This window comes from Myotis nattereri (genome assembly GCF_964212035.1).
Source record: "Myotis nattereri genome assembly, chromosome: 2".
NCBI classification, from domain to species: domain Eukaryota; kingdom Metazoa; phylum Chordata; class Mammalia; order Chiroptera; family Vespertilionidae; genus Myotis; species Myotis nattereri.
In genome coordinates, this window is record NC_138076.1 from 125,915,379 (window position 1) to 125,942,516 (window position 27,138).

Genomic DNA, 27,138 nt, shown 5'->3' on the forward strand with positions numbered 1-27,138 from the left:
GGCTGGCCAGGGAAAGGAAGGGAGCACCCAGCCAGCAGCCACTTTGAGACCCTACCAGTGCACAAATTTCGTGCACTGGGCCTCTAGTAAATTCATAATCCTGCACCACTTTGGACTTGTGCATTTCTCCTTTTGTGACCCTAACATCTCTGTCTTTCCCTCCCACCCTCTAAAATAAATTAAAAAATATCCCCGGGTGAGGATTAAAAAGTAAATTAAAAAAATAAGTAAATAAAAATGTGTAATATGTAGCTCAGTTCTTTTTGATTTATGAAATCATGTGAAAATATGTAATTTAGAATTATGATTTAAGTAAACATCTGCATTTTGCTATTGTCCATTTTTATTATCCAGTAGATACTTTTACACTGTCCTATACCACCTCACCTACCCTACCCCATTTTTAAACTATATTTTCCAGTTATACAGTATTGAGATACCCTATATGTTGCAGTTCAACAGAAAACATTTATTAAGAGCCCACCCTATATTAGATACTGATGTCATTGTTTAATCACCTGGCACAAGTTCAATGAACCTGTTTTCTCTGTGTAATTCATAGTTTCTGTGGAAACCCTAAAATTTCTTAAACTGGCCTTGCAGAAAGTATTAATGAGCTCATTAATGTTGCCAAATCTAGTATACATTTTTCTCAACTAATCTTGTAGAACCCTATTCATCATGCTCTGGGTATGGGTAACACTATTCTTTCATAATTTCACCCCATCTCCCTGCCTACTCTTCATTATTTTGCAGCTTTCTAATCTTCTGTCACACCCATTTCTCCCTTCATGGTATCATATTCTGTGATTGTATTATTTTCCGTCCTTTAAAAAGAAAATCCAAAAGCTTTGGTGATTTCAAGCTCCAGTGGTCACCTATGTGACAGTGACTGCCATGTCAGGAACTTTAGTCCAGAGCTCACTCTGCGCAAGACTTGTTGCCTTGTCCATTGATAATTTGATGTATTAAATCATCAATAACATCTCCCCTTGCCCCCAAAGTCTTCCCTCCTATATTCTATTAGTAAATGGCATCATCACAAACTCAGGTGCCTAAGGCATTGCCACCCTTCACATCCTATCATCAGGCTTTATTTTCCTCAATTGCTCAAAACTATTCTCTCCTTCCACTGGTCCCTTACTCTAAAACATCATCACTTAACTACTTTTACCTTGATTCTTAACCTACGCTGGCTTACCCTCCATACCATTATTGCCAGAGGGAGGTTTCTAAAATAAAGTTTGAGCATGAACACTCCCCTGCTTAAAATTCACGCACATACACCTTAGCCTGTTTAGCTCACAAGCTATTTTGAATTAGTCTGGCCCCTGCCTGACCCCCATGATATTATGCCCTTGGAACCCTGGGCCTTCAGGTTGGCTCTAATTTGCCTTCTTTACATTGTCAGTTCTTACTTGTCTTGAAAACTCAAATTCAACTCAGCTTTTCAGAAAGCTTTATTTGGATGTCTGTTGCCTCTGTAGACCATACTGTGTATTCCCTGAGGCCACCCTGCCATCATCGTATATAATAAAAGCCTAATATGCAAATCGACTGGACAGCAGAACAGGGTTGCTATGATGCGTACTGACCACCAGGGGCAGACATTCAAAGCAGGAGCTGTCCCCTGCAGGCTTCAGGCCAGCCAAGGCGGGTGCCAGTGGGGGCCCCCCTATCACCCTGCTCGCCGCCCCGCAGATTGGCCCTGATTGCTGGCCAGGCCTAGGGACCCTACCCGTGTACAAATTTTGTGCACTGGGCCTCTAGTTTAACTATAACTTTCCTTAGTTTTCCTGTTTTTAAAACCTGGTGCAGAAGCAAGTGCTCTAAGTGTTCATCTGATAAACACATGTATTCAAAACTTGTTTTATGAATTCTGGTAACCACAAACTTTGAAAAAGGAAGAGGGTAGGGATAATTTTACGAATCTGCTCTGTTTTGGTCAACTATAATCTGTCCTTGGGAAGTCCTCCAATTCTTGTCCCAAACTTTAAAGGACTGGGGCAAGAGAATCGGAGCAGGATGAAAAGAGATGTGTTTTTCAGGTTGATGTAAAAGGTGGTTCAGGACTAGACCAGAGCCTTAAGTCCTTTCAGCTCTGGAGTCACAAAAAGGGCGGACACAGTTTCTATAGCGACATGAGGAGGGTGTGGTCCTCCAGCTGCACTCCTAGGCTCCAGCAAGGTGCCGCTCCTCCCACCTCCTACCCACACCTGAACAAAAGGCAAGAGAGGCCACAGGGGCTCGCAATCCGCAATCCCAATCCCCTAGGTCCCAGTGGCCCTTCCAGGGTAAGAAGCACCCAAGGCAATAGGGGAAGGAGGTTGGGTAAGCGGGAGAATGAAAGGTCTACAGAATGCAAAGAAGTAGAAGGGAGTGTGTGGGTCGGAGGAGAGAGGGGCGGCTCTGAGTGCAGAGGGAAGGCAAATAGAATCTTAGATCTTGCTCTGAGCAGCTGCAGCCTCACAACCCAACATTGACAAAGTTTCTGCTAATGGAATGTTGTATCGCTGACTTCAGCTGACTGCTGGTGGGGAGAGATGGATTTTAGGGAACTCAAGACCTACCCTAAAACTGCTTCCAACCCTGACCCCAACAACCCGGGACACAAATTTCCTACCCCCTTTCTTTATGTTCACTGTATGTCCAAAGTGAGTCCCTGACCATTCGTGGATGAGGTCTGGCTGCTACTAGCCTATTCCTACCCAGCTCATAGTCCCGCACCTCCCAGGTCAACCAGAGCGGAATCCTCGACACAAGAGCACTTTAAAGTTTATTCCTTCAGAGCAACACTTCAGGTGCTACTTGCCGCTCCTCTGGGGTAATTCCCAGTAGTGGGGTTTTTTTGTTTGTGTGTTTGTTTTCCTTAAAAAGGGGATGCAAAATTTGGGATTTTTCTTTTTTAAGTGTAGTTAATGTGTGGTATTTGCTACGTTTAAAATGTCCATCAGCCAATTCAGGGCTTAAGTAACTTGTGACCCTTTGGACAATTTTTAAATGACTGACAGTCCACAATCTTAGTTCATGCTTCACTGTTCAGGTTTAAAGGGAAACTTAGCAAAAGTGTGAGGCCATTTAAATGAAAAGTTCAAACTGAGAAACAACAAATATAAGTGTCCCTTGTGACTAGTCAGTCTTTTTTTAAATTATCTTTATGGTTGAAAGTATTACAGATGTCCCCTTTGGTGTTCCTCCTCCCCCCCCCCCACCCCCATTAATACCTCCACCCGCAACCCACTCCTCCCAAGCCTTCACCACATTATTGTCTGTGTCCATGGGCTATGCATATATGCATATAAGTTCCTGGTTAATATCCCCCCCCACCCCCCCACCCCCCACCCCCCACTCACCGACCCCTACCTTCCCTCTGAAATTTGTTAGTCTGTTCCAGGTTTTATGTCTCTGGATCTATTTTGTTCATCATATTCCACATGCAGTCTTTCTCTGACTGGCTTATTTCACTTAGCATAATACTCTCCAAGTCCATCCATATTGTTGCAAATAGTAAGAGTTCCTTCTTTTTTACTGCCAAATAATTTCCATTGTGTAAATGGACCATAGCTTTTTTATCCACTCATCTGCTGATGGGCACTTAGACTGTTTCCAACTCTAGCTATTTTAAATTGCACTGGTATGACCATAGGAGTGCACATATTCTTTCTGATTGGTGTTTCTGATTTCTTAGGATATATTCCTAGAAGTGGGATCACTGGAACAAATGGGAGTTCCATTTAAATTTTTTGATGAAACTCCATATTGTTTTCAACAGTGGCTGCACCAGCCTGCATTCCAACCAGCAGTGTAAGAGGGTTCCCTTTTCTCCACATCTTCACCAGTACTTGTCATTTGTTGATTTGTTGATGATAGCCATTCTGACAGGTGTGAGATGATACCTCATTGTCATTTTAACTTGCATCTCTCAGACAATTAATGACTTTGAACATTTTTTCCTGTTTCTTGCCCTTCTATATGTCCACTTTGGAGAAGTGTCTATTTAGGTCCTTTGCCCATTTTTAAATTGGATCATTTATCTTCTTTTTGTTAAGTTGTATGAGTTCCTTATATATTTTGGAAATTGATCCCTTATCAGTTATATCATTGGGAAATATGTTCTCCCATGCAGTGGGCTCTTTTCACTTTGTTGATGATTTCTTTCGCTGTGCAGAAGCTTTTTGTTTTTATGTAGTCCCCTTTATTTTCTTCTTAGTTTCCTTTTCCTTAGGAGATGTATCCATATTGCTACGAGAGATGTCTGAGATTTTGCTGCCTATGGATTCTTCTAAGATTTTTATGGTTTCATGACTTACATTTAGGTCTTTTATCCATTTTGAGTTTATTCTTGTATATGGTGTAAGTTGGTGGTCTAGTCTCTTTCTTTCTCTTTTCTTTCTTTCTTTCTTTCTTTCTTTCTTTCTTTCTTTCTTTCTTTCTTTCTTCTTTCTTTCTTTGAGGTAGGCCTGTAGTGCTATGAACTTCCCTCTCAAGACTGCTTTCACTGTGTCCCAGAGATTTTGGGTTGTTTTATGTTCATTTTCATTTGTTTCCAGGAAGTTTTTTTATTTCTTTCTTGATCTCTTTGGTAACCCATTCATTGTTTAATAACATACTATTTAGCCTCCATGTGTTTGAATGTTTTAATTGTAGTCGATTGCTAATTTCATGCCATTGTGATCCTAGAAGATGCTTGATATGATTTCAATCTTCTTGAACTTGTAGAGACTTGTTTTGTGTCTTAACATGTGATCAGTCTTTAAAAATGTCCCATGCGCACTTGAGAAGAATGTATATTATGTAGCTTTGGGGTGAAATGTTCTGTAAATGTCAATTAATTCCATTTGACCTAGTGTGTTGTTTAGGATCACTGCTTCCAGTGATGTCAGTGGGGTGTTAAAGTTCCCCACTATGGTTATATTCCTGTCCATCTCTCCCTTAAAGTCTCCAGAAGTTATTTTTATATATTTGGATGCTCCTGTATTGGCTGCATATATGTTAACCAGAGTTATATTCTCTTGTTTTATTGATCCCTTTAGTATTATGAAGTGGTCTTCATTGTTTCTTGTTATGGTCTCCACTTTGAAGTCTATTTTGTCAGATATGAGTATTGCTATCTTAGCTTTTTTTTTTTTTTCCATTTGCCTGGAAAAAATTTTTCATCCATTCACTTTCATTCTGTGTGAGTCTTTTGTTCTGAAGTGAGTTTCTTATAGACAGCATATATAGGGGTCATATTTTCTTATCCATTCAGCTACACTATGCATTTTGATTGGAGCATTTAAGCCATTTACAATTAAGGTTATTATTGATATTTACTTATTTGTTGCCATTCTTACTCTTGACTAGTCAGTCTTGCTTGTGGGATTTAATCACCTATATGTGGTAGATACATAAAATCTAGAAATTCTAAGGAATTCTTCACAATGACTTGAGTCTGTAATTTCTCTTCCTTGTTTTAGTCCTTTTCAAAAGGGTAATGACAACCTGAAGGGAGTCTCTAGCAATGTGTCAGCCACTCTTCCTTAACATTCCCTGCTCATCTCCATGTTGTCAACAATGTGGCTAGAATGCTTGCTTCTCCAACTGGGGGGCCCAGTGTTGGGAATCAATGGTATTGGCTGAGCACCAACCCACATGAATGCGCTGTGACAGCTCAAAAGAGCAAATACTGGTCTAGGTGCATTAATAGAAACACAGTGACCAGATGAGAGATGTAAAAGTCTCACTGCCTGACTTAGCAGTGATTAGAGCATAATTTAGACTAGAAAACTTTAGCCACATTAAGAGAGGTCATAAAAAATTAGAAAACAGAGAGGGACAGTCACAATACAGGTTCCCTCTATTATGTTTGAATATTCAATCATATAAGGAGGGGTTTGAAACGAAACCACAGAATGCCTGGAGATGAGTAGGTGCAAAGGGAGACTAAAAGCCAGTTTTGAATACTCAATTTCCCTTGAGTAGAAGAGTGGGTAGTGTTTTCTTTGTTGCTCTGCAGAGGATAACAAGTGTCAGTGGAGGTATGTTGTTCAATATCATTTCTTCTGACCAACATTTACTGAGCACCAGCCATGTGTCAGTCAGTTAACAGCTGGGTGCAAATGGGGTGCCTGAAAAACAGTGAGATCTGTCACAGTAATATTTAAGTGGAGACCCATTGATTGCCATGGATACTCTAATCTAAAGAGGATTCCTGCCCAGGGTGGGAAAATGGGCAAGATGGCCTCTAAAACCTCTTCCAACTTTTAAAGTCTGTAAGTCCGTGGACCATGAAGAGTTTCCAGGAGAAATGCAGAGGGGCCAAGGAGTTCTCTTAGGCACAAATGCGAGTAACATAAATACATTCAGTACATTATCTCCTGTTCATAAAAATGCAAAGGGAATCCCTGCATGTCCTAAGTGGCCACAATTTCTGCCCCAAAGGCAGCCCTCCCTCCACCCCCAGCATAAAGATCAAGCTACTGACAACTGCACTAGAAATACTGAAATCATAGCAGGTAAATCTCAAAAAAGATATTTCCTTCAGGGGCATTGGCACTTGGTATACAAAGATAATTCATTACATATAAAATACTGTGCACATAGTAACACTGGCACCACTGTTTATGGGTCTGTTTTTCCCACCAGACTTTGAACTGAAAGCAATAATTCTGTTTTATTTATCACTGAATCCCCCATGCTTAGCACAGTATCTGGTATGTATTTGATGGTCTGAAATTTTTTTGATGAATTGATGTAAACTATTTTAGATTTCTCTCTCTTCAGCAAATATGTACCAAGAGCTTTCAATAAATTAGCCATTGTCCTCAATTCTATGAAAAATATAAAAATAAAATACAAGGTCACCATTCGTATTCCCAAGAAACTCATGATGAAAATATATACACTTGAAATAATTAACACTAAAGCTGCTGACCAAGTGACAAAAATGGTCCCCACAGACGAAAGTGTTGAAATCTAGAGAGGAGATTGGTATAGGCTGTACAGATTGGTAGGGAAACTCTGATCTTTGTGTAAAACAATAGGAGAACTTCTTAAATTTTAGTTTCCATTCCCAAAGTCATATTCACTCTAGCTCTGAGCTGAATTTATTTGTTATCTTTAATCCTTCACATAACACATAAACAAGTTATAAAACGTATTTTAATTCCTTTCCTGCATAACTCAGCATGTATTTTGAGGATAAAAGTGACATTTGTGAAGCTTTGAGTGTGGCTTAAGTGTAATGGGTTAAGTGGAAGCTAGATTGAATGTATTAAGAAAGGCACAGAATTCTTTGATAACCAAAGAATAATCCAAAGGAGGGAAGTCATGGAATAAATCACAACAGAACTCACCCCTCAGGCCCCACCCCCAATCTGGCAGTATTTAATAGTTAGAATCAAAGAAGCTTAGAACTGGAAGGGAAATTAGAGGTCATCTAGTCTAGCTTCGTCATTTTATAGATGAGGACACTGAATATAGAGAAGACAAGTGACTTGCTCAAAATCTATCTGGGACAGCACTGAGACTAGACTCCAATTCCTTGCATTTTCTTTGGGTTTCAGGTTCTCTTCACCTTCAGAGCTCCCAAAACTGAACAGAAGAAAGAGCTCCACTTACTTGGAAAGAGACACATTGGGATTTATTTTCTACTACTTCCGTGGGAAGTAGATGGAGGGAGCATCTGATACAGAGCCTTGGCAGGAGAAATTATATTCATTCTTTCCCAGTGTTGGGATTTTACAAACGCCACCCTGAATTGATAGCCAAACTTCTACCAGTTCTGTCTCCAAAATTATTCCCAGGTTCATTCCTCCACTCTGTCCTCACTGCCATTGCCCCGTGGAGGCCCTCATCATCTCTTGCCTAGATGCTCAGGGTGGCTTTCTACCTGAGCTCTCCCAACCATGCTCCATGGGATTGTCAGGGAGATGGTCCTAAAATACAAAGCTGGTATTGTCACCCCTAGAATAGCCACACAGGCCCCAATGCCCTACATGGACTATACGACATTTTACAATCTAACTCCTTCTCTGGCCCTCCACCAGCAATGTCCAGCGACTCAAAGTTTCTGGAAAAGGCAATGTTGTTTTATACTTTTGTGCTTTGCACAGTTTCATCCATCTGCCCTTGACTTTGTGCCTGTCCTGTTTATTCTTCAAGGACAGTTCTATTCTATGCAGTCAGGTGTGAAGACTTCCTCAGCCTTCCCAACAGAGTTAGTCACCCTGAAGTGCGCTGTTAACTCTTTGCCCAGACCTCTGTTAGTGTGTTGGTCTCCAACACCCTAACAGCCTGTCTCCAGGGGTCTCCCTCCTGGAGAATGAACTCTCCTTAAGGGCAGAGGCCATGTCAGGTGTACCAGGAGAATTGTTTCAGCAAATGTTTGTAGAAAGGAACGAAGGGGAGGGAGAGGTAAAACCATGGTCATTTGCAGAGAATCAACTATTACTTTTGCTTGCCTCTGCATAAGATTTTTTCGTGTGTGTGTGTGTGTGTGTGTGTGTGTGTTAAAATTAATGTTCCCACTCACCTCCCCCAACCCCACTCCTCACTAAATGTTTTAGTTTATTTTTTTAGATCCTTCAATATACCTGATAAAGACATGCAAATATCTTGTTTTTTTCTTAAGTAAATATGGAATCATATTATCCATATTTTTCTGTCTTTACTCAATATATTATGGACATACATAAAGATTTACCTCATTTTTAGAATGACTATATCATATACCATAATACATATGTGCCATATTTTTAAACTTCTCATATATAGACAAGTAATTTTTGATTTTTCAACATTATGCTCAATGTTGCTCTGACATCTTCAATTCTTTGAATAACTTCAAAATTGTGATTCTATCACTATGTATTATAGTATCTGCAGAAGCTGTGATAGCATTTGCATTGATTCCTGTTCTGTCCCTATTTTATGTATCCCTAATTCCCTTGATTCTTTCTAGAGTTAGGGGCTGAAAAGGGACTTCCAAGAGACCGGAGTTTCACAGTGGCCCGCTAATGGAGCAGGAGTATGTCAGTGGCATGAGAGCCCTTTAAGATGCTATCTTCCTTTTAGATATATCACCACTAGATTCCATATGCTTATGTGAGTTATTTTTTCATCTTGCAGTGAGGTCTTTATTTGTAGAACTGTGCTCTGAATGAAGAAGGTACAAAAGTGGCCAAAAGAGATCCAGGGACAGCATTTCTACCAATTATTATCTTTTCTTTTTCTATAGGCATTAAACTACCAAGTAACCATTAATATATCTATATTTTAGAACAAGAGGTATTTGTGGCAAAAGAATGGCTTACTTTGCAGTTAACTAGGGGAAATGGGTCTTTTCTCTTGGTGTCCTAGCTGCTCACACCTCAGTAGGCCATCTTCCTCCCCTGGCTCCTATCACCCTCTCCCTGAGCACAGGATGTCCCCGCTCCGCAGTCGCCAGAAGGGAAACAAAAGGAGCAGCAGAGACTCAGCCACTGCTTTTAGGCCTGCCACCTTTTTCCTCCAAGCCTGCCCCGTGTTCTTTGCATCTCTGCATGTGGGGCCATTACTTACATTTTGCTCCTACTGCCAATTGATTTTTTTACTCTCCCTCCACGGGATTAAAATGGATGCAAAAAAGCCAAGCAAAGGCAGTTTGAAATCCTTCCCAATATTGAAAACAAAAAAGAAACCAAATGTCACCTTTGTAAAGGTAAGTAAGGATCCTGGAATTTCATTTGGGGAAGAGAAAGGGACCATCATGAAGACTTGGGGGCCCAGAACCCAGTGGTGATTGTTGTGCCCCAAGCATTTTGCAAAGATGGGAAACTGAGATTCAAGTGAAGTTAACTAGTCATGACCATAAACCAGTGAATGGCGGGCAAAATTTAAACACATATAGTCTTTTTTTTCTTTTACTTTTTAAAAAATTTTTTTTTTATTGATTAAGGTATTACAATTGTGTCTTTATCTTCCCCATTGTCCCCTCATCCCCCCAGTCCTGCCCTCACCTCACCCCCTGTTGTCTGTGTCCATCACTTATGCTTACATGCATGCATACAAGTCCTTTGGTTGATCTCTCCCCCTTATACCCACCCTCCCCTACTTTCCCTCTGAGGTTTGAGCATCTGATTCGATGCTTCTCTGTCTCTAGATCTGTTTTTGTTCATCGGTTTATGTTGTTCATTATAATTCACAAATGAGTGAGATCATGTGATATTTATCTTTCTCTGACTGACTTATTTCACTTAGCGTAATGCTCTCCAGTTCCATCCATGCTGTTGCAAATGGTAGGAGTTTCTTCCTTTTTTACTGCGGCATAGTATTCCATTGTGTAGATGTGCCAAAGTTTTTAATCCACTAATCTGCTTTTTTTTCTTTAATTAGTATCTTTTTTATGTATTGGAGTGACACTGGTTAATAACATTCTATAATTTTCAGGTGTACAAGATTATAATTTGCTATCTGTGTACCCTAATGCATGCTCACTACTCAAAGCCTTTTTCTTCCATTACTATATGTTTGACCCCCTTTACCCACTTTGCCCTCCCTCTACTCCACTTCCCCTCTGGTAACCACCATTCTATTGTCTGTATCAATGAGTTTGATTTTGTTTGTTTTGCTAGTTTGCTTTATATTGCACATATGAGTGAAGTTGTAGGGTTCATGTCCTTCACTGTCTAACTTATTTTACTTAGCACAATAATTTCAAGATTTATTCATGTTATTGTAAATGGCAATATCTCATATTGTATGGCTGTGTAAGATTCCATTGTAGAAATGTACCACATCGTCTCTATTCAATCATTAGTCCATGGACACTTAGGTTGTTTCCCTTGTATTGGCAATTGTAAATAATGCTGCAATGAACATAGTGGTGTACATATTTTAATGAATAAATGTTTACTTTTCAGGTAAATATTCAAAGTGGCATTGCTAGATCATATGGTAACTCTACTCCTAATTTTTTGAGGAGACTACATACTGTTTTCTATAGTAACTGCACTAATTTACATTTCCACTAATTCTTTGCATCTGTGCATTTGGGGGCCATTACTTACATTTTGCTCCTACTGCCAATTGATTTTTTTACTCTCCCTCTACAGGACTAAAATGGATGCAAAAAAGCCAAGCAAAGGCAGTTTGAAATCCTTCCCAATATTGAAAACAAAAAAGAAGCCAAATGTCACCTTTATAAAGGTAAGGATCCTGGAATTTCATTTGGGGAAGAGAATGGTATCATCACGAAGACTTGGGGGCCCAGAACCCATATTCTTAACCACTCTATTCCATGCCTTTTTGCTGAGTAATGTCAACTCTGGTAAATGTTGTTGTATACAATTCCATAATATACTTACATTAATCTTAAGGAAAGTAAATTCTGTTGCAGTTACAGTGAAAGAAATTGTAAAATTGAAATTAAAAATCACACTGAAGATAAATTCATTTATGTTGTATTTTATGATAGCTACTGGCAAATTGATAATATCACTTGCGATACCATTTCAACTTACAATTATTATCTTTACATTGGTAATTATTCTGATGGGCCCTAAACAAATGTCTTTCCACCATCTGTTTATTTTCTCCCAATGGACTTATCATCCAATGAATTGAATAGGCTAAGTAAGGAAATGCAAACAAGTCAATAACTTTCCTCAGAACATAAAAGCTAGAGTTTTAGTGGACAGTTATATTAACGAGAATTAAAAGAATGAATTACAACCCCTTCACCTAAAACAATAGTGAAGATGAATGAGCTATGGATCTCAACATATCAACTGCCCCAAGCAGGTGTTGAAAATTTTTTTGATATTTAAATAAATTGATAATTTATATTTATTTCATGATATTTAATATGTTATAAATATGTTTATAATAATTAAGTAGTTCTATATGAGTCTTGATAGTATTTCAGCTAAGGGAATTTATTAAATGTGATGTTTAATAATTGATTTCACCTGGCTTTAAGACAACAAGTCTTAATATAGTATTCAATAATAAACGATTACTAATATTTGTAATAGTAACATATGATTATATTAATATAACTAGAGGCCCGGTGCACAAAAATTTGTGCACTCGGGGTGGGGGGGTGGTCCCTCAGACCAGCCTATGCCCTCTCGAAGTCTGAGACCCCTCGGGGGATGACCACCTGCTGGCTTAGGCCCGCTCCCCGGGGGATTGGGCCTAAGCTGGCAGTTAGACATCCCTCTGGCAGCCTGGCAGCCCTCAGGGAATGTCCACTTGCCAGCGGGGAGCAGACCTAAGCTGCAGTGGGACATTCTTAGCTCTGCTGAGGAGGCGGGAGAGGCTCCCACCACCACTGCTGTACTGGCAGCCATCAGCCTGGCTTGTGGCTGAGCAGAGCTCCCCTTGTGGGAGCGCACTAACCACCAGGGGGCAGCTCCTGCATTGAGTGTCTACCCCTGGGTGGTCAGTGTGTGTCATAGTGACCAGTCATTCCCAGTCCTTCTGCTGTTAGGGTCAGTTTGCATATTACCCTTTTATTATATAAGATAGAGGCCTGGTGCATAGGTGGGGGCCAGCTGGTTTGCCCTGAAGGGTGTCCCAGATCAGGGTGGGGGTCCCCACTGGGGTGCCTGGCCAGCCATGGTGAGGGGCTGATGGCTATTTGCAGGCTGGCCACGACCCCCAGCCACCCAAGCTCCCAGTGGAGGCTGGCTGGAAGCAGGTAACTGGGATTTATTTATCTTCTATAATTGAAACTTTGTTGCCTTGAGTGGAGGCCACAGACGGCTAGGGCAAACGGGAAGCTTGGTTTCCTCCATCGCCAGGGCAACCAAGCCTCCTACTTGCTCCAGCTCCATGGCTTCTGGCCGCCATCTTGGTTGGGTTAATTTGCATATAGTTGCTCTGATTGGCTGGTGAGCATGGCTTGGGGCATAGCAGAGATGTGGTCAATTTGCATGTTTCTCTTTTATTAGATTAGACTAGAGGCCCGGTGCACAAAAATTTGTGCACTCAGGGGGTCCCTCAGCCCAGTCTGTTCCCTCTCGCAGTCTGGGACCCCTCAGGGGATGTCCACCTGCTGGCTTAGGCCTGCTCCCCAGGGGATCGGGCCTAAGCTGGCATCAGACAGCCCTCTGGCAGCCCAGGAGCCCTCGGGGGGATGTCCACTTGCCAGCGGGGAACAGGCCTAAGCTGCAGTCGGACATCCTTAGTGCTGCTGAGGAGGCGGGAGAGGCTCCCGCCACCACTGCTGTACTGGCAGCCATCAGCCTGGCTTGTGGCTGAGCAGAGCTCCCCCTGTGGGAGCGCACTGACCACCAGGGGGAATCTCCTGCATTGAGCGTCTGCCCCCTGGTGGTCAGTGTGTGTCATAGTGACCAGTCATTCTGCTGTTAGGGTCAATTTGTATATTACCCTTTTATTACATAGGATAGAGGCCTGGTGCACGGGTGGGGGCCGGCTGAAGTGTGTCCCGGTCCGGATCAGGTTGGGGGTCCCCACTGGGGTGCCTGGCCAGCCTGGGTAAGTGGCTGATGGCTGTTTGCAGGCTAGTCAAGTCCCACAGTGGGAACCCTCACCCCATGAGTTTGTGGCCAGCCTGGGTGAGGGGCTGAGGGCTGTTTTCAGGCTGGCCACAGCCCCTTCAGGGTGGGGGCCCCACTGGGGTGCCTGGCCAGCCTGGGTGAGGGGCTGATGTCCATTTTCAGGCTGGCCACGGCCACGGGCTGGAAGCAGGTATCTAGGATTTATTTTTCTGTAATTGAAACTTTGTAGCCTTGGTCCCGCTCAAAGCCTGGGTTGCCCCTGGCAATGGAGGCTCCCAGCCCCTCCTTGAGTAGAGGCCACGCAGGCTGGAAGCAGGTATCTGGTATTTATTTATCTTCTATAATTGAAACTTTGTAGCCTTGAGCAGAGCTCAGGACCGGCCAGGGCAGGCGGGAAGCTTGGCTTCCTCCATCGCCGGGGGCAACCAAGCTTCCTGCTCACTCCAGCTCCGTGGCCACCGCCATCTTTGTGACAGAATGACAGAGTGAGGGAGTGAGGGTGTGACAGTTAATTTGCATATTACTCTTTTATTAGATAGGATAATATACAGTAAATAGTAGTATACAATTTTTTTAAAAAATGAGCCCTTCCACTTATCTAAAACATGGTAAAATATTAAAGATCCTCTACCATAGAGAGTCCTTTGTGTTTGATGTCTATGGAGAGTCTCCATCCTTGCTTAGCTGTCAAGGGTCATAGAACTCTCATAGTGGCTCTTGGTTACACAGGCTCTCTCTGCCCTCAGGAAAATGCTTTCATGCTAGAGTGTAGGGAACACACCCTCTTCCAGAGCTCAGTTGTCTTAGCTGGTCAGTTGGAGGAATTTTTACTCTTCTGTACCTCTATTCAAAGAGCACAGTGTTGCCTTGCAGTCAGCTTCTGGGACTGGAGGAGCAAGCAGAACTGCAGGGTCTCAGGTTCAGCCATCCCAGGAGAAGAACCTGGGAGAGGCCTGGGGGAGGAAGCTCTGTTAAGTTAGGATGTTACTTTACAATTCCCCTGACAAATGCTGAGTAAGTGATACACAGTATATCTGAAGGCATGCTTAAGACACATTTCCTATTTTCAGCACTGGAAGATTAGGTACTTGTGTTATTTCTCTTCTATCCTATCCTTTAAATCATTCCATTGCTGAATACCATTATTTTTCTACCACATGGGGACAGATGTCTACGTAAACACCAGCTATGAGACCCTGGTTAGGTTATTAAGTCTCTGTTTGCTGGCTGTGAAACTGGAATAGTTTTTCCTACTTCTCCTGATTGCAGTGGGATTGAATGAAATAAGAGAACCTGGGCTTGCTACCTGGCAGATACTGAAAGTCCAATAAATATTGACTGTGTCTACCTTCCCCACTTCTCTCCCTTTAACAGAAAGTAGTTTCCTGTAGGTGACCTACTTATTAGTGAGTCTCCCACACTAGAAGAAGGTATCTGAGGGCAATTCATTCAGGCTCATTTGTGTATCTCATTACTACTCCACTGGTGGCCCGGTGCACGAAATTCGTGCACAGTGGGGGGGGGGTGTCCTTCAGCCTGGCCTGCACCCTCTCGATTTTCGGACCCCTCAGGGGATGTTCGACTGCCAGTCCCACAAGGATTGGGCCTAAACTGGCAGTCGGACATCCCTCTCGCAATCCGGTACTGCTGGCTCCTAACTGCTCAGCTACCTTCCTGCCTGATCAACCCTAACCACTCTGTCTCCTGGCCTGCTCACCCCCAACTGTCCCCTCCCGCCGGCCTGTCTGCCCTCAACTGCCCCCCCTGCTAGCCCCCAACTGCCTCCCTGCCAGCCTGATCGTCCCCAACTGCCCCCCACTGCCGGCCTGCTCACCCCCAACTGCCCTCTCCTCCTGGCCTGATTGTCCCTAACTGCCTCTGCCTCAGCCCCACCACAATGGCTTTGTCCGGAAGGATGTCCGGAAGGTCTCCCGGTCTAATTAGCATATTAGCCTTTTATTAGTATAGATAGGAAAAACAAATAAATAAACAGTCTGGCCATTTGGTGTTGCACAGGAACCGAATTCACAGTCAATTATAACTGAAGAGAGAGCAAAAAGCAAGGATTCCATCCAGTTCCCAGTTTTGTCTAGGTTTTCAGTGTGCTACACTATTAATTATGGTAAAGAATTTACCTTTTAAATGCAAGTGGACCATTACCTTTTAATGGTCACAGAACTAAGAATTAAAACATTTAAACTATAATCACAAGCAGCCAATCTACAATTGGTGACTCAATAAAAAATGGTCATACAAGGTGGAGCAAAAGTAGATTTACAGCTATTCATATGGAAAGTAAGACAATAATTAATAATTGTACAAGAATAAATTTTCTGTTTCATGTATTCACAACTGTAAACCTACTTATGTCCCACCCTATATGATACAATGTAACATCTATGTTTGGGGTGCACTTGGAGTTCTGAGAGAGGCCACTTACCTACTTTTCCCCATTCTCTCCTAGGGCCCCACTCTTCCTTCTGGTATCTACAGAGTAAGTACTGGTTCCTTTGTTCCTCATTCCCATTGGAGCTCTCAGTTAGAGGAGAGAGAAGAAAAACTTGAGTTTACCTTCAATCGCTATAACTAGGATGCAAAGCAAGCTGGCATGGGGACCACCTCTGAATCCCAGCATTAATAAGAGAGAATAGAGAACTTCTCTCCCAAACTTCCTCAGACCATGACAAATAGTCTATCTGTTTGACATTGGAAGTGAGGATGAGGATATGTTAGAAAGACAATACCCACCAATATATGTGTTCAGCTTTTTACATTTGCTCCTTTCATCACCCCCATTTTACAGAGGAGGAAACTGAGACCCTAAGACAGTGGTTCTCAACCTTCCTAGTGCTGCGACCTTTTAATACAGTTCCTCATGTTGTGGTGACCCCCAATTTCATTGTTACAAATTGAACATAATTAAAACATAGTGATTAATCACAAAAACAACATGTAATTATATATGTGTTTTCTGATGGTCTTAGGTGACCCCTGTGAAAGGGTCGTTTGACCCCCAAAGGGGTCGCGACCCACAGGTTGAGAACCACTGCCCTAAGAGATTAAGCAAGTTAGCTAATCTACTTATATAAAAACCATGGGTGGTGTTCATTACATACAGATGAACAGCCGCAACGGAGCAGAAGGAAGTCAGTCCTACAGGGATTGTCTTGGCAATGGCTGTGCCCTCCCCCAAGCTGTTTCCCAGAGCTATTTCCTGTAAAGGCGGAGTTTGAGGCAGGAACCCGCCCTGGGAGGCAGATCTTTTTAAAGTGTGCTGCGCCAGCACGGGGTGAACCTGAGTGGGGCGGCTGAAAGGCTTAGAAAAGACAGACAAGAGAATGAAAGCCGGGTCTTGGTGGGATGCAGCTTCTCTGAGAGACAGTGACCATGCCCACAGCCATGCCTTTATTTTATAGCAGATGCTAGGAGGCAAAGTAAGGGCATGACCAAGATGTTTACAAACATTCTCCTGGGTTTCAATCCTACTCAATTACATGCACCTGAACTCTATCAAGCCCACATTACTCAGGCATGTGGGGCCACATGCTCGGACCATAGGTTCAAGCTTACAACTATATCTGTTGGCTATTTAAAGTGGTGTTGCTGTGAACGTTGTTGTGCGGTTCTCCTAGTGCTATGGTCGGCAAACTGTGGCTCATGAGCCACTTGCAGCTCTTTGGCCCCTTGAGTGTGGCTCTTTCACAAAATACCGACTTCTGCACATGGGCCACAAAGTTTCAATCACACTGTATGTAGGTAACTCTCTGTCTCTCTCTTGTAGCCTTTAAGATTCTCTCTTTGTCATTAACATTTGCCATTGTAATTATGATGTGTCTTGGTGTGGGTCTTTTTGGGTTCATCTTGTTTGGGATTCTGTGCTTGTGTGACATTTTTCTTCCCCAAATCAGGGAAATTTTCTGTCATTATTTCTTCAAATAGGTTTTCTAATCCTTGCTCCTTTATTGTCCTTCTGGCACCCCTGGTATACATATGTTACTTTGTTTCATGTCCCAAAGCTCCCTTAGGCTCACCTCCTGCTTTCTAATTTTTTTCTCTAGTTGCTGTTCAGATTGGGTGTGTTTTCTGCCCTATATTCTAAATTACTAATTTGATCCTCCACTTCTTCTAGTCTACTTCCATCATGTTTTTTTTTTAATCACAGCTATCTCATTCTTGATTTTGTCTTGATTCTTACATAAGTTGTTGATTTTCTCATCCATCTGATTTATGAACTGCATGACCCTTCCTCTGAATTCTTTTCCTGACATGTTGCATGCCTCTGTTTCATTTAGTGCCTTTTCTGGCAATCTTTTTCTTTCCTTGGGGTGTTGTTTCTTTGTCTCCCCATTTTTGCTGTCTCTTTCTGTCCCTGGGCACCCTGCTTGGGGTTTGAGAGGTTGAAGATCTTATCAGGGCAATGGTCTGGAAATCTTTAGCCCAGAGGCTGGGTCTGCCTTGAGTCTCATGCCTTTATTGTCTCTGCTCTTGGTTGTATCCCCTTCTCCCACAGAACTGGTCCCTCAGTCGTCTGCTTCAGATGCTTGGGGTGGTGGGAGCATGTGCACAATTCCTCTGATGTGTGCGTCCCTGTGAGGACCCAGAGCCCACTGGCATGCAATTCGCTGTGCGGCCCCAGCACCTGTGGCAGGTGACACCCTAGGTCCCTCTGGTAGTGCACTTGCGGCATGGTCCTGTGGCTCCTGGCTTGGCACACTGGCTTGCTCCAGTTCACCCGGGCAGCACTTTCTTATAGCCTGAGTGAGGCATGTGCTTGGTTGCTCCGGATAGCCCCTGCAGGACTGTTTCAGGGGCTGGGGAGAAGCAGGTGCTGGTTGCTCTGGCTCGCACTATCAGAGGTCCTCTGTGGCCTGAGTGGGACATGTGCTGGGTTGCTCCAGGTTACCCGGAAGCAAGACCCTGGGCTCCGGATGGAGTGGGTGCGGGTTTCTCTGGGTGACAGTCCCTGCTTTCTTGTAGCCCAGAGTGAGGCACATGTGGGGTTGCTCCAGTTTGCCCCTCCTCATTGTGGAGTGGGGTGTGTTTCCCTGGATCACTCAGTCTGCCCTTCCTTGTCACCTGGGGTGAGGTGTGCACTGGGTTGCTCTGGATGGCACTGGCATAACTCTACCGGGGGCCAGGATGGAGTGGGCACAGGTTGCTCTGGGTGCTGGGGCCCAACCCCAGAAGGTCCAGGGGTCCCCAAAGGTGTGGACGAAGTTGGTGAAGAAGGAATGACATGGAGACAGCATTCAGTTGATCAGCAGCCTAGCCAGGATCTCTAGCCAAGTTCTGGTCAGGATCTCCAGTGAAGTTCTGGTTAGGATCTCCAGCCAGGTTCTGTGTCCATGTTCTCTTGCTAGGTTCTCCAGCCAGGTTCTCCAGCCAGGTTCTGTAGTCATGTTCCCTTGCTAGGTTCTCCAGCCAGGTTCTGTCCAGGTTCTCCAGCCAGGTTCTGTAGTCATGTTCCCTTGCTAGGTTCTCCAGCCAGGTTCTGTCCAGGTTCTCCAGCCAGGTTCAGTCACCAGGTTCTAGTCAGGTTCTCTTGCCATGTTCTATCCAGGTTCTGTAGCCAGGTTCTGTCTCTAGGTTCTTCAGCTAGGTTCTGTGTCCAGTTTCTGTCCAGGATCTTTTGCCATGTTCTCTCCCTAGGTTCTGTTTCTAGGTTCTGTCTCTAGGTTCTGTGTCCTGTTGTCTTGTTACATCTGTATTTATACCAGTTGATTCCAATCCTATCAATCTCTATTCCAAAGGTTAGGGCGTTTCTTATCTCCGTTTCAGGGAGTAAAGTTTATGTAGTTTAAGCATGATTGTTCGTAGTTAAAGTGATTAATTACCCACCTGGCACTTAGTTAAGGGGTTTTATTCCCTCCCTAACTTCAGGGGAAAATCCCTACCTGGGGAAACAACCTTTCTCAGAGAGGTGACCTTGGTTAAAACACATAGTGCCAAGAAGGTGAGAAAACATATTAAGAACAGTATGCCATATATGCCAGGTCCCTTGAAACAGCAAGGATGGGCCGGCTCCCGGCATCTGGGTTGCATAATCAGAGCTCCTCTGTGGTCCAGACAGGAGTGTGCTCTGGGCTGCTCTGTGTCGCTCTGACAGCAGGTCCTGGGGCTCAGGGTGGAGCAGGCTCCAGGTGGCTCCGGGTTAGGCTAGCAGCATGGTTCTGGGGTCTTTGGTGGGGGTGAGGCACAGGGTTCCCCCTGGCTTGCACTCACTGCAGGGTTTTGAAGCCGGATACTAGGATGCTGGGTCCCAGTGGGCTGGTGAGAGGCCTGGTGAGGGAACTCACTCTTGGCATACGCTCCCTGCAGACATCTGGGAGCCTCCTGGGAGGTACTGTGCCACTCACTGCTGGGCATGGTGGTGGTTCCACATAAGTAATGGCTGGCAAGCAGCATTCTGTAGGCATTCTCTGCCCTTCCTTATGAAAAATTGTCTCTTCAGCTGTATCTAATTTGTTAATTCAGGGTGGATGGTCTCCGATTTAGTTGCTTTTCGGGCCTGGCTCTAGGACAGCCGTGGGCAAACTACAGCCTGCGGGCCGGATCCGGCCCGTTTCAAATGAATAAAACTAAAAAAAAAAAAAGACTGTACCCTTTTATGTAATGATGTTTACTTTGAATTTATATTAGTTCACACAAACACTCCATCCATGCTTTTGTTCCGGCCCTCCAGTCCAGTTTAAGAACCCATTGTGGCCCTCGAGTCAAAAAGTTTGCCCACCCCTGCTCTAGGAGGAGGTGCACAACACTGCTGCCTATTCAGTTGCCATTTTCTCTGACCTGTTTAACACTTGCTTTCTGAGTATCTGTTGTCTACATCACAATACAGCATGATCTTATTATTAATTAGAGACCTTTACAGAGAATGTACTTTATAATCCCTTCACATCCAGGTTCATGGCAGGACATAAAATAGGTCAGAGGAAGTCATCTGATGGCAGCATGATGCCATAGAAGGGCACTAGGGGGCATAGATTCTAGACTCAGGTTCCTGACTGTTTTGTTATCTTGGACAAGTCATTTCGATACTTTCTTAGTTTATTTTTCTCATCTGTAAAGTGAGGGCATTTAACTACAGGTTCTCTAAGGTGACTTCTAAGACCATGATTTTCTTTTTATTTATTTATTTATTTTTTTTTTTTTTAAAAAAATATTTTTTATTGATTTTTTACAGAGAGGAAGAGAGAGAGATAGAGAGTTAGAAACATCGATGAGAGAGAAACATCGATCAGCTGCCTCCTGCACATCTCCTACTGGGGATATGCCCGCAACCCAGGTACATGCCCTTGACCGGAATCAAACCTGGGACCTTTCAGTCTGCAAGCCGACGCTCTATCCACTGAGCCAAACCGGTTTCAGCCAGACCATGATTTTCTAAGCTCCGTGTCCAGAGGCCCTGAACGAGAAGCTCCCCCAAGGCTTTCCAGTGAATGCATTAAAAAACAGCTCCAAGCTTCTGGGCTTACAGGCTTATCCTCTTGCCCTTCCCTTGAGCCCTAAGGGTGGCCAAGGTCTTTTTCTCCCATTACCAGGGCATAGCCTGGTGGGAAGGCCCCAGGAAGGACATGCATCAGCCGGATGAAGGCTTGATTCTCTCTAGAGGCTGGTCACATTCACTTTACTAATGGGTCTCCAGGGGTCAGCCTGGACTGTGGGTGTATTGGAAGGCCACTTCCCTCTGGCTAGGCATCCTGAACTTTCTCATATACAGTAAAGGGGCTTGAAGACCAGAATCTGCTAGAAGAGGCAGTGGGAGAGAAGCTGTGGTTTGCCTAAAGCCTGCCAGTGATAGTAGCTTAAAAATGTGAGGAGCCTGGCACCTCCCTCTTTCTCCCAGCTCTCTGTGGTGCTCTGCTGTGCAAATCATGAACTGGTGTTTTTTAGAGAATCCCCAATTAGAGACCAATTAGTTTCTCTTCTCTCTCCTCATCATACCCTCTCCCTGCATTAATGCATTTGTTTTGATCTTTTGGTTGTTATGGCTTCTGAGAAGGAATTGTGGAGCCTGCAAGGAGGAAGTTATGATTTGAAATCAGATAACTTGACATTTTTCTGCCCATCCAACCTTGACAAGGCACGTGGGGATTTTTTTTTTTTTTTAAATGGGGAGGAGGCAGAGACAAGAAGGATCCAGCTGAGAAAAATTTAAAAAATTGTGTGATCGAGGAAGTGTAGTTTGATGGTGGTGTGCCTTTCTGAGAAGGCTGGGTGACTTCTGGGCAGGGGATCAAGTGGTTCTAATGCCTGCTGAGAGCCAATTGCTTTCTCTCCTGAACTTTACAGATGAGGGCATCCAGGGTCCCATCCAAGGTAATAAGATGAGGTCATGTGTCTCTGGGTTCTGCTTTAAGTAGCCCTACATAGGGACCAGCCATATTATCCTTTAGCTCTCAGCAGGAAATGTACTCCCCTGTGACCAGTGGGTAAACTCTGCATGTTGAGGGTGGGGGCTTGGCATGATGAAAAGGCAAAACAGAGAAGCGGAAGTGGAGTGGTACTGGGGAGAGGACACTGATGCCGGACATAGGACTGGAGATTTCACCTTTTTGTGCACATCCTTCCTCCATTCTGATGTAGAAGTGACAAGTCAGTGACTCATAGGAATGGGCTTCTGCCTGAGAGGGTTTGTAGAACCTTTCTTTGCTAAAATGAGCCATCCCTTTCATCCAGCTCCCAGTGCTGGGAAGTCTTCTTTGAGTAGAGGTTTATTTATTTGGAACAAATAAATTTCTGAGAATTCTCTTTGAACATGCAATTGCCTTTGAGATCAGCATATGGAAGGGGATTCGCTTGTGTGAATTAGCTGATTAGAAGGATTTTCTTCCAAAAGGAAGTCCAGGGAGCAGGAGAGCACTGGTCCCTGGTGGGAGTGGAAGCCATGTGGAGTGGCCACACTGGGAAATGCATGGACTACCAACCAAGGGGATACTGGGGTCAATGCTCATCTCAAATCTTTGAGGTACTAGTGCTTCCTGCTCTCTCAGTCTCTCCCCCTTCTTTCCTGTCTTCCGTTGGCAAATATATAATGCCTACTATGTGTGAGATACCATGTTAGGTTTTGGGATTCTGAGGTGAGACTCAGATCTTTTATTAAAGAGTCTTATAGTCCAGCAGAGGAGGACAGATGTAAAACAACCTCGTGCAACCAACCTTTGCAGGTCCTGTGAATGGAGCAAGTACAGAGCATGAGGTAGCAGAGGGTTACAGATGCAAGAGGGATGGTGACAGAGGCTTCACAGAGAAAGTGGTACTCAAATGGGGGCGGATTCACCAGGTGAATGACAGGAGCTTGGAGTGGAGGAAGTGGTGATGGGGTGGATGTTGGGAAAACATTCCAAGAAGTAGAGCAGGATTAAAAGTGTTGAGATGTGAAATAGCATGGGCATTTGAAAACTGCAAGTCATTCATAACGGCTGGAGCTAAAAGGCCAAGGCCACCGCCATGGCAAGGGATGAGGCTGGGAGGGTTTTGTAGGCCAGGACTTCAATGCCTAGGGATTTAAGCAACAAGATCAGATGCTCGTGTTAATTTCTAAGGTCACTTGGGCACTGGGGGATGGACTTCAAGAGGGGCAGGGAAACTGCTGAGGAGACCATTACAATAGATACCTGAACTAGGGATACTGCGGGCAAAGTGTCTTGAAGGAATAGCTTCTTTCTCACACAATTATGCTCCTCATGGTAAGAAATGGTAAGTGACAATTTGCAAGTTTATAAAAATATTCTCACTCTCACTACTGCAGGTGAAAGGATCCTATTCACTGCAGTCAGCATGTGTTGATTAATCTAGATTTACAATAAAGACACTTCCTCATGGTGTCGTATAAAGAGGCAGCCTTCATTAGAAGCAACCTGCAGCTTATCCTGCTACCCCAGCAAAAAAAGATGATACTTAATGAAGACCCCATCCCCATCCAGAGACACTCAGCACATCCAAGATTGGCTCTAGAGGTGACCCAGCTCAGTCTTGTGATAAAGGCATGGACATCAACACACAAGCTAGGCCCGGGGGAGGGGGGATGGGTTTGGGGCGGGTGTCAGACCCCTAGATGAATCAGAAAAAGGGACTGCTCTGGAGGGCTGGCATGTGGTGGATGGGCTAATGTTTACCATCATAAGAGCTTGTTGTGAGGAGATAAAAAATTAGGATGAGTGCATCAACATTAATGACATAAAGAAAAATCAAGTTCAGAGGTGGGAGAGATTAGTTCCAAAAGGGGGGGTTCCAAATTTGGCTGCCAGAACTCACTTGGGGAGTTTTTTAAAGATTAAAGGTTTCTGGGCTTTACCACAAGGGAGATTTTGTATTATAAACTCTCTTCAGACAAATTTGAATACCCCTGGACCATGTGATTGTGCTTAGCACACTGCCTGGTGCATAGATGTGCTCAGTAAATGTGGTAAGAATGATGTGTCTCCGGGGTCCATCCCCACTCTGTGATTCCATGCATCTCCCAGCTGGGGAGACAGGAAGGAGCTGTTCTAAAAGAATCCTTGAGTCACAGGAACCAGTAACTGGAATAGTTTGGCAACTTTGCAGCTATTTTGCATGAACAGGGGATGTAAGGGGGTTTGAGGAATGGTGGTGGTGGAGTAGCTGGGTTTCAGCTTTCTCACCTTTCTCTGGATCAGCTTTTAAGCTGAACTCAGCTTCTATTTGAGAAAGGTGAGCTGGCTTTTGCAAGGGAGTGAGATGGAATTTGTCTTTGTTTTTTTGTTTGTTTGTTGTTTTTTTCTTGAGAAAACGAAAGAAGTGTTAGAACCCAACAGCTTCCAGCTCAGAGGACCGAGGCACAAGAGAGGTGGAGGAGGGGCTCAGGATCAGGATATGAGGCTTGAAGCCCCTGATCAGCTCCCCTGGTGCAGTTGGTGCCTGGCACAAGCCCTCTGGATCTGTCAACCTGCCATGACTAGCACAGCTAGAGAGCGGGGGAGAGGAGGGGAGGGGAGGTCCCAACATTTGAATGTGGGCCTGGGTAATGGAGAATCTTAGCAACCTGAGCCTGCTGTGAGCGCAGGGGTCTCCCTCTCTTCCTTTGACCTCCACAGTGTGGTCTCCATGCTCTGAGGCTCTGAGTCCAGGTCCCCTGACAGCCTCTTCTCAAGTCCAATTCTCTCTGCTCCAGGCTCTCAGGTTGCTCCCTGCTGTTATTAGTCTGCCCCACCCGCCTTGCACTGCAAGGAACCATTTAGAATCTTGCTATATATATATATTAGAGACCCAGTGCACAAAAATTTGTGCACTCGGGGGGGAGGGGGTCCCTCAGCCCGGCCTGTGCCCTCTCGCAGTCTGGGACCCCTCGGGAGATAATGACCTGCTGGCTTAGGCCTGCTCCCGGGTGGCAGAGGGCAGGCCCAATCCCTAGGTGCAGCCTCTGGTCGGGCTCAGAGCAGGGCCGATTGGGGAGTTGGGGCGCCGCCCCCTGTCATGCACAGAGCAGGGCGATCGGGAGGTTGTGATGCCACCCTCAGTCACGTTCAGGGTAGGGCCGATTGGGGGATTGAGGCACCGTCCCCTGTCACACTCAAGGCAGGGTCGATGGGGAGGTTGCAGCGCCACCCCCTGTCATGCACAGAGCAGGGCCAATCAGGGGGTTGGGGCACTTCCCCCTGTCACTCACAGAGCAGGGCCCATCAGGGGGGTTGGGACTCTGTACCCTGTCACGCACAGAGCAGGGCCCATCAGGGGGTTGGGGCGCCACCCTCTATCACCCACAGAGCAGGGCCGATCAGGGGGTTGGGGCGCCGCCACTCTCACACTCAGGGCAGGGCCGATGGGGAGGTTATGGCTCTACCCCGTCACACACAGAGCAGGGCCCGTGGGGTGAGGGGGGGTTGGGGCGCCGTACCCTGTCACACACACAGCTGCAGGGCGATCAGGGGGTTGGGGAGCTCCCCCCTATCAGGCACAGAGCAGGGCTGATCAGGGGTTTGGGGCGCCTTCCCCTGTCATGAACAGAGCAGGGCCAATAGGGAGGTTGTGGCCCCGCCCCCTTCACACACAGAGCCGCAGGGTGATCAGGGGCTTTGGGCGCTGCCCCCTGTCACACTGATCCTGGTGCTGGGAGGCCTCGCGGCTCCGCTGATCCCTGTGCTGGGAGGCATGTTACCCTTTTACTATATAGGGTAGAGGCCTGGTGCATGGGTGGGTGCCGGCTGGTTTGCCCTGAAGGGTGTCCTGGATCAGGGTTGGGGTCCCCACTGGGGTGCCTGGCCAGCCTGGGTGAGGGGATGATGGCTGTTTGCAGCTGGTCACACACCCTTCAGGGTGGGGGTCCCCACTGGGGTGCCTGGCCAGTCTGGGTGAGGGGCTGAGGGCTGTTTTCAGGCTGGGGGTGACTGAAGCTCCCAACCACTCCTTTATTTATTTATTTATTTTTTATTTTGGGCCAGCTATAGCTTTGAGGCTTGGCTCCAGCTCTTAGGCCTCCGCTGCTGAAAGTAGGTTTCTGGCCTTTGCTTACAATGTTGCGATCCCGCTGGCTGAAGCCCGGCGGACTAAAGCAGGTTTCTGGGGTTTTGTTTAGCTTCTATATTTGTTACATAGTTGCTTAGAGTTGCAGCTCAGAGGCCTGCAGGGCAGGTGGGGAACGTTGGAGTCCTCCGTCACTGAAGCAAGCAAGCCTCATGTTAGTTTCAAGCTGCCTGGCTGCCGGCCGCCATCTTGGCTGGCAGTTAATTTGCATATTGCCCTGATTAGCCATACGCCAGTTACCATGTTTCTCTTTTATTAGATAGGATTTGTTTTAAATAATGGTATTTTTAAATGATAAGCAGTAAATGTTCATATAGAAAGTTTGGAAAATAAAGGAGGTTCACATTGACTTCTGGTGTTGAGGCCTCCGAGAGCTGTGATGCACAGACAGGAGTCTTGAAAGGGCCCTGCAGACTCCCTCTGTTGCCCTGCCTTCTGAGCTCCCACCCTCCAGAGGTTTTGCCAGCCACCGCTCAGCTCTCAGGTCTCAGCAACACAGAAATCACTTATGCTAGGCACTCCTGTGAACAGACTCCTTTTTACTCTGAGGAGTCTAAATCTGGATACAGAGTTCAAGACTGTTAGAGAGATTGCTACTATATCAGCTCAGAGGTCATTGAGGGATCACAGAACAATGTCATGAAACTCACTGTTAAAGGAAAAATTCTGTTTCGCCACCTGAATACAGGAACTCTCACCTTCTTTCTGCCTCCGGGGGAATGCTACCAAAGAATGAAGTGTTGTTACAGAGCATTGTGTGTCTCTTGAGGAAGATGCTTAAGACAACAAACCACTAAGCAAGTTCATAAACTTGTGCAACATACTGGTATCCGTGCACGGGGTGTGGTGTGCAGAGATATGGAGGCTACCAGCTCTCAAAGTGGTCAAGCCTGGGGCAGCTGGAACCCAGGACTGGTAGCTCCTGGCTGAGAGCTGCCTCTGGGCACCTCAGTTTGTCATACAAATAGTATTGCTATGTGAGGCATGATGTGACAAAGGCTGGGGAGTACTGTTCCATGCAATGGTTCTCAACCTTGGTTCCACATGAGGGATGAAGATTGCATTCAAGACACACTCCCCAAGGTCACTTGAATGACTTTTACAGGCAGATGTGATCTTGGCGATTACATCTTGCTCAGCCTCAATTCTATGCACATTTCTCACAGATGGG

At 45.0% G+C, this 27,138-nt stretch overlaps 1 protein-coding gene across 1 annotated transcript in view; it reads left to right on the plus strand.

Annotated features, from left to right (window-relative positions):
* Positions 1–9,592: 9,592 nt before the first annotated feature.
* The window catches only part of DYRK4 (dual specificity tyrosine phosphorylation regulated kinase 4), a gene marked incomplete at both ends in the record, with an annotated part of 58,118 nt that continues 40,572 nt past the window's right edge, over positions 9,593–27,138 (plus strand). The window contains one exon of the mRNA XM_081083956.1: positions 9,593–9,679. Coding sequence (XP_080940082.1) covers positions 9,593–9,679 — 87 coding nt within the window. The remainder of the gene's footprint in view (positions 9,680–27,138) is intronic.